At 54.6% G+C, this 8004-nt stretch overlaps 1 protein-coding gene across 1 annotated transcript; it reads left to right on the plus strand.

Annotated features, from left to right (window-relative positions):
• Positions 1-2235: 2235 nt before the first annotated feature.
• Positions 2236-5987, plus strand: OCM2 (oncomodulin 2). The gene is made up of 4 exons (XM_056128552.1): positions 2236-2296; positions 3451-3583; positions 4086-4195; positions 5856-5987. The coding sequence occupies exons 1-4, from the start codon at positions 2236-2238 to the stop codon at positions 5879-5881; spliced, it is 330 nt and encodes a 109-aa protein (XP_055984527.1). The 3' UTR covers positions 5882-5987.
• The last annotated feature ends 2017 nt before the right edge of the window (positions 5988-8004 follow it).

The raw sequence follows: 8004 nt of genomic DNA on the forward strand, positions 1-8004 counted from the left end.
AGGGCCACACCCTGAGGTGCTTGGGGGGGGTCAGGTGGGGGCAGGAATAAAACCCGGGTCAGGCACCCTCTAAGCATGCACCCTAATTGCCCTCCTAGCTCCTGACCCCGAATTCTTAGTTTTTGATGGGAAAACAAACAAAATCACGTTGGGAAGGCAGTTCACAGACCGCAGACTGGGCTTGGCAACAGGCTGGTTCGAACCCTGGCATCGCCTGGCTCCCCACAAGCATGGCCAAGGGCCCCTCCTGGACTCAGAACCAGGAACAGCCCCTAAGCATCACCCGATATGGCCCCCAAATAGAAAAACAAACACAGCTGCCGTTTTTTTCTCGTTGGTGGTCCCAGGGATGGACCCAGGGCCTCACACAGTCCCTAAGGTGTCCCCAGTTCCTGAACGTCCCCCCCCGCCCACCTTCTTCCACTCGCTTTCCCTCATGAAACTCTAGTTCTTAATTTTTTTTGTTTGTTTGTTTTTTGGGGTCACACCCGGCAATGTACAGGGGTTACTCCTGGCTCATGCACTCAGGAATTACTTCTGGTGGTGCTTGGGGGACCATATGGGATGCTGAGAATCGAACCCGGGTTGACCGCGTGCAAGGCAAATGCCCTACCCGCTGTGCTATCATTCCAGCCCAGGAACTCCAGCTCTATCATCAGCACACAGCAGTTATCTTTATTTTACTGTTTGTTCCTCAGTGACACCTTTTATTTTGTCCATTCAGTGACATCTTCTTCCTGGTCATTGTCCTCTCTCTGCCTTAACCCACATGGTGTCCTTGACCGGCCCTTTTGCCCTAAGTGGTGATTTTTCCTTTCCAAAGCAGCATGGCGCTCGGCCCTGGACACCTCCGCACGTTTCCTTTCACTTATGCACTGTTCTCCCCCTCTCTGGGGTCACTGTCACTGGGGCTCAGGCGCACCAAGGGGCTGATGGGGAATGTGGCACACTCTTGTTCCCGGGCCAATCTCTCGGCCTCTGCCTTTGGGCCCGGAGCACATTTTCTTTTTCAAATCAACCAGCATGTAGGTCGTTCCCACACTGGCCGTGGCGAATGACTGGCTGTCGCAGCGGACAGAGCTGTGTGAGGCTGTTGTCGTGGATTCTTCCAGGAGGCCAAGAGTCAGGATCACCCCATCCCGAGTTGGGCCTGTGGGCCCCTCGGAAGCAGCACTTTGGGGGCAGGAGAAACAGTCCAGGGATTTTAGTCTTTGGGGAGCACAGTTCAAGCCAAGACTGAGAAGGATCAGACTGAGGCTCGTGGAGGAAGTTGCCACGTCTCGCCAAGGCCGGGACTCTGCCTATCCATCTCCGAGGAGGCCAACACCTCCACGTGCCCAGCTTCACAGCTTAATCACCTTGCCTCAGAGGGGCCCCCAACATCCAGGAATGTGCCATCAGGGGGGCATCCCCAGCACTCCCACACTCCAGCCACTGTCTCCCTTGCTGAGGAGTGTCCAGTGGCCCCTCATTTGCACACTGACCCCCCAGTGCAAGTTGGCTGAGGTTTGTTTCTTAGAACATCAGCTGTTCCCACCCACATTCTCTTGAGATATAAATAGGAAAAAAAAGAAAGCGGAGTAATCAGTAAGTTTGGACATCCGAGCTATTTCTACCTGATCCCCAGCGAGGAAATCTAAGAGGCGCTCCCTATCGCCTCCTGGGTGCTATAAAAGAGCCCCAGAAAGTCGCGGGGGCACCTGTGTTCTGCTCCTGACTGCTGGGGGGGAGACAGTGGTGAGTAAGCGGGGGCACCCTCTCTTGGCGCGACAGGTACCTGGGCCCCCCTGCGGGTCCCTCTTGTCTCTGATCCCAACCTGTGGGCCACACAGACTCTCCCCCACACAATGGCCACAGACACCCACTCGTTCCCCTCCTCTCCCCCCACACACCACATTTGGGGGGCAATGCCTGTTGCCGCATCAGTAGCTGCTCTGCAGAGGCCCCTCCAAGCATCTGATAGCATCAACATGCTTCAAAAGCAGGAGGGAGACCCAGGGACAGTTCTCTTCTTCTGTGGAGAGTATTTCGGGGACATGGCAGGCTGGGACCTCTCGGGCTGTGGTTTCTGTGGGACACTCTGTCCCCCTCACAAGAACGCATGGCCCTGGGTGTCACACTAAAAAGCTCTTGGGGGCAAAAGACAGTTTCAAGGGGCCAGGGAGGGTACCCGTAACCCCACCACGGGCATGTGCGGCTCACCGTTCACCATCTGCCCTGTGCGGGTAGGCAGAGATGAGCATCACGGACCTCCTGAGCGCTGATGACATCGCTGCGGCCCTGCAGGAGTGCCAAGGTGAGGGCCGAGGGGCCCCCGGGTCGCGCGGGTCGAGCCTGGGGAGAGCACATGTCAGGGGCCAAACGAAGGGTGCGGGGTGCTGGGCAGGAGAGGGGCACCCAGCAAAATTCGGGAGGTCTAGTTATGGCCACCTCCAAACTGTGGCCCTGTTTGTGTTTGAAAGGAAATGTTTTGAGGCCAGGGAGCTGGTCAGAGCTGGGGCAGAGAGAGGAGCTCCAGCTAGATCTCAGTCTAGCACCACAAGGTCGCCCAGAAGTGCTGGGAGCGACTGGGAAACCTCTGGAGGAGGCTCAACAGACAAACAAAAAAGTGGAGCCAGGCTAGGTCGACAGCACAGCAGGGAAGGTCTTTGCCTCGCATGCAGCCAACCTGGGTTCCATCCTCAGCATCCCATATGGTCCCCTGAGCACGACCAGGAGTGATTCCTGAGTACAGAGCCAGGAATAACACCTGAGCATCGCCAGGTGTGGCCCGAAAAGAAAAAAAAAATGGAGCCAGGAGGGAATGCATTTTCCTTGCCTGTAGAGGACAGATGACTGAGGTCTGATCTTAGGTACCTGCAAAGGGTTTCCTGGCGTCTGGCAGGAGTAATCCCTGAGCACCAAACCAGGAGTAAGCCCTGAGCACTGTCAGGTATGAGAAAGAAAAGCAGGAAGGAAGGAAGCAAGCAAGGAAGGAAGGAAGAAAAGAAGAAAAGAAGAGAGGTAGGATGATAGGAAGGACAGAAACAATTTCCCAGGGCTAGAGGTACAGTATGGCGGTGTTAAGGCAACACGAACACTGCCAAGTCACGGTCACGGTCACGGTCCTCCCGTTGTTCATCGATTTGCTCGAGCGGGCCCAGTAACATCTCCATTGTGAGACTTGTTACTGTGTTTAGCATATTGAATACATCACAGGTAGCTTGCCAGGCTCTCTGAGAGGGGCGGAGGAATCGAACTCAGGTCGGCTATATTGACTGCATGCAAGGCAAATGCCCTACCGCTGTGCTATCACTCCAGCCCTCTTAAAAAACAATCAACAAACAATCAACCAAACAACAAAAACTGTGCTGACTTTGTAGCCACAGAGTGTGGTGGATGTGGGTTCACACAGCCCGCCTGCAGGGTGCTGTCTGACAGCATCCAAATAATCCCTTTCCTCTTCTTTAGACCCCGATACTTTTGAACCCCAGAAATTCTTCCAGACCTCAGGTCTCTCCAAGATGTCCGCCAGCGAGGTGAAGGACGTCTTCCGGTTCATAGACAACGACCAGAGCGGGTACCTGGATGAGGAGGAGCTGAAGTAAGATGTGTCCTGAGCTGGTCTGAGCCCCGACACTGCCGGGTTGGGGGGACGGCAGGGGCCTGCCTGGACACTGGGCATCCAGCGCCTCCCAGAGGGGACAGGCGATCAGTCGGCCACAGGTGCACCAAGGGAAGCTCAAAGAAGGCAGCAGGTCCAAGCATTTTAGGGCGTCCCTTGGCAAAACAGCCTGAGGTAGCTTCCACAATGGGGGCACCCTGCTTGCTAGGAGGACCTTGATTGTGGGGCACAGATTTTTTTTTTCTTTTCGGGTCACACCTGGCGATGCACAGGGGTTACTCCTGGCTCTGCACTCAGGAATTATTCCTGGTGGTGCTCAGGGGACCATATGGGATGCTGGGAATCGAACCCAAGTCAGCCTCGAGCAAGGCAAACGTCCTACCCGCTGTGCTCTCACTCCAGATGGTTTATTTTATGGAAAAAGAAAGCAGCGGTGACCCCTGAGCCTCCAGGAACCACACGCCCCTTGGTTTTCCGGCAGGTTTTTCCTCCAGAAGTTTGAGAGCAGCGCGAGGGAACTGACTGAGACGGAGACCAAGTCCCTGCTGGCAGCTGCAGACAGTGACGGAGATGGCAAAATCGGGGCTGAAGGTACATCCACTTGGCCCTCAAAGGAAAGAGGGGCATGGAGGCTCAGGCCCTGGGAGCCAGGCTTAAACCCCCTCCCCCAGCCCCCAGCCTCAACATGCAAATGAGTGTGCGTATGTAAGTGTATGCAAATGAGGGCATGTAAACTCATTTGAGCTGAAGAGGCCCCTCAGGCACCAGCCACTTATCTCTGGATTGTTTGCAAGACCCTTGGAGCCCCCGCAGAGATCAGAGATCAGGTCTGGGTTGCAGAGCTTGGCCTCAGTCCGTGCAGGCATGTGGTCCCTTTACTTCGGGAAGGACCGTGCGGCTTGGACCCTGAACTCCCACAGCTTCCAACAAGCCCCTGTCCTGGATGTAGCCCTCCAAGGTCCGTATGTGACAGCCAGTGGGAGAGTTGCCCGCCTGTGGCATCAGCCGAGCCCAAGGCACTGGAATCACATTCTCACCTGACTGTGGGAGTCACCTGTCATCTGAAATTTTTTCCTTGGGGGGGTGGTGTCCCCAGGTTGTGCTCACGAGGCGTGGGGGGGGTCCTCTGATGCGTCTCAGCCAATCACATCTGCGAATCAGTGCGAGGGACCAAGGACAGTGGGGCTGGGGCCGCCAGCGTAGCACTAGATTCAGTGCTCAGGGAGCACGGGGTGCCCGGGATCAAACCTGGGTCAGTGACGTGCATGGCAGGGCTCCCCAGGCCCGGTTACCTGTGTGCAGCAGGTGGCTTACTTGCTGACTCCGCAGAAACTGTGCAGGTCCCCAAATTGAAACCTGCTATTTCACGTCTTCATTTCTCCATCCTACTAGCCCTGTCTGTGCAGTTCTTGCAGACAGCTCAGAACAATATTGAGCTCAGGCAGGATTACTTCAACAACATAAGCCTAAAAAACCTTCCAAGCAGGTACAGCTTATCAATAGACGGAAAACAACCCCAAGGCCAGGAAAACAGCTCGACGGGCTTCACAAGCAGGGGACCTGGGTCCAGTCCTGGGCACCACATGGTCCCTTGAGCACTGACAGGAGTAAGTGAGCACTGAGCTGGGAGTAGCCCTTAAGTATTATGGGGAGTAGCACAACAATAAAACAAAACATTGGTGCTGGAGCGATAGGACAGCAAGTAAGGCATCTGCCACCAGGCGTGATCCCTGAGCACAGGCCCAAGATAAGCCCTGAGCACCACTGGGTGTGGTCCAGAATTAAAGAAGAGGAACTGCCCAATCAACAAATCCAGTGCCCTGCTTTCCATGTGAGTCTGTAGCATCCTCCACATCATCATTCTTTCCCTTCTAGTACCGTTGGGGGTCGGGCTATAATTTCACAGAAAAAAAGTTACACATGTCCCAGGAATCTCTCCAGCCCATGCAGTTCTCAGAAAAATACCTGCCACTTCCATCCGTCCTAAGATGAGACACAAAGGTGCCAACGGACCATAAAGCACTGTCACTGAGCCCATTGGTTGGCAGAGAGAGGTCCAGGCTGGTGCCAGTCTACTCGCAGGATATCGCGGGCACCAGGGTTGGCCGTCCTGACGGGCCTCTGCCTCTTGTACCTCGGGCCCCATCTTGACCTATGCCTTCCTTCCCCTTCCTCTTGGGACCTGCCAGTGGGCGTAAGACGCCAGGGACTGACTCAGCTCACAGACTCAGTCTCCCCTCTTCCATTCTAGAATTCCAGGAAATGGTGCATGCTTGAAGGACTCCGCTCTGGAGCAAGAGAAACCAGCCAGGAAGGGAAATTTCACCTCGTCCCCCTAATTTGTTTATCCGTTCCCCCTGAAATGCTTCTGCAATCTGCTCCCTGTTTTTGTGTGGTAGTGGGCCCTGACTTTGGGAGGTGCATGTCCTGAAGACTCTCTGAGGCCCTCCGCGGCTCATACCCCCTGAAGAAAGCATCCAATAAAGATGTTTCTCATCTTGCGCCGAGCGTGGGTGTGGTCTGGGTTTGCTTCCAGTGCAGTTAGAGCTAGGAAAGCAAATCAGGGGCGGAGCTTTTGTTGTTGTGGTTTGTGCTTCTGTTTGGGGGGGGGCCACGCCTGGCAGTGCTGGGAATCAGACCCAGGCCTCCGGCATGCAAAGTGTGCAAGAGCCCCTCGGGCTGTCTCCCCAGTACAAGAATGGGCCTTCTGGGAAGTTGTCTAATGCTAGGAAGTGGCAGCGCTCAGGCTGTGCATGAATAAACGGTACCAGCAGGATCCGGAACCAAGAACAGCAACATGTTAGTGGCTCTGTCACGCTGGGAACTTCTCCACCAAGTGTCTGAGTCTGAAACAGACAGGTGGACCCTGGGGGACAGAAGCTTTGGATTCTGCCACTCCAGGGAAAAGCGAATAGCACCAGAGCAGCCAGGGGCCCAGGCAGGAAGGCGAGAGCCCCCGGGCTCTGTCAGCTCCTCTGTTTCCCCTCAAACGGCCCCATTCCGAACCTGCTGTCTTAGAAAACCAAGCTGGCCCCACGCCCACTCAGCTGCTTCTGTTTTCCTGGCTCTTACTTGATTCCGCCTGAGTCAGTTACCCCGAGAATTGCCTCAACATTTGAGGTTCACCTGGGGATCCTGTTACTGGGTTTTTGTGAGGTGGGGAAACCAGAAGCCAGGAAACTCACATCGGGCAGACCTCCAAACTCAGACTGTTCTCGCAGGCTGACCCCAGGCTCAGCTGTCTGGTTTATGCTCAGGAGTGACGCTGCCAGCATCCTGGGGACCCCAATTACAAGTGCAGGCTGCACCCGTGACAAAGCACTCCAGCTGGGACAGGGAGAAAGTACCGATCTGTTCTCGTGGGCCTCAGCTCATCCTTAGACACCCCCCGTACCCCCTTATCCTCACCGTCTGCTTGGCTGATTCCAGGCTCCAGCTGCAAACACAGGCAGACCAGTTGACTAAAGTGCAAAGCTCCCACAGTAGATACACAGGCGGGCGTCTGTTATAGAAGTGCTATTACCAGTTTTTACGGTATAATGTGTGTACAAGATAGTTTAAAAAAGTGCATGACCTAGGGACCCGAGACCTCAGACAAGGTGCTTGCCTTGCATGCAGCTAAGCTGGGTTTGATCTCAGGCACCCTATATGGTTCCCTAAGTCACCAGAAATGACGGATCCCTGAACAGAACCAGGTGTAAGCCCTGAGCACTGACAGGAGTGGCCCCAAAACAAAACAAAACAAAAGGTCATTATAACTGCCAAATATCTATTCCTTTTCTAGAAATTCTGGTTTTCTGCTAGAAATCTGTCCCAGAATTTGCTTTAGAAATGCCTCATTTTTTGTTTTGTCTTGTAACCACCACTGGCAGTGCTCAGGATTTTTTCCTGGCTCCCTGCCTGGCAGGGCTCAGAGGATCATCTGGGATGTCAGGGATTGAACCCAGGTCAGCTGGACACCAGGTAAGCGCCTGACCCACTCTCCAACTCCACCTTGCAGTTTTTTAAATCTTGCAGCTAGCTGCGACTTGGATGGAATTATGAGTTTCACACTAATGGAGTGAGTCAAAGAGAAGACAAATACCAGAGGTGCTTGCTCAGCTGTGGCGTAGAGAGAGGCAGAGTCAGGGGTGAGAGAGGCCCTGAGGGAGGTAAATCCCCAGAAATGGACAAGAGGAGGTGGCATGGGGGAGGGACCTTGACACACTGGTGGAAGGACTGGAGTCTCCACACTGTGATCACAGAACAGTGACATGAGTAAAGTGTGAGGCCTCGCTTCGACCACATGAAGAAATGACTGGTTCGAAGTCTGAAGCGATCCAGCAGAGCTGAGGACACTGATCCATTTGGTGTCCAGATGCCAACTCCTCCCTCCTCAAGCAGGTTAGACCAGGGGCGTG

Source organism: Sorex fumeus, unplaced genomic scaffold (genome assembly GCF_029834395.1).
Source record: "Sorex fumeus unplaced genomic scaffold, SorFum_2.1 ptg000064l, whole genome shotgun sequence".
NCBI classification, from domain to species: Eukaryota; Metazoa; Chordata; class Mammalia; order Eulipotyphla; family Soricidae; genus Sorex; species Sorex fumeus.

Coding starts and splice junctions, on each gene's coding strand:
- OCM2 (XM_056128552.1), top strand. CDS start 2,236: ATGAGCATCACGGACCTCCTGAGCGCTGATGACATCGCTGCGGCCCTG. Junction 2,297..3,450: donor GGCCCTGCAGGAGTGCCAAG/GTGAGGGCCGAG, acceptor CCTCTTCTTTAG/ACCCCGATACTTTTGAACCC. Junction 4,196..5,855: donor TGGCAAAATCGGGGCTGAAG/GTACATCCACTT, acceptor CTTCCATTCTAG/AATTCCAGGAAATGGTGCAT.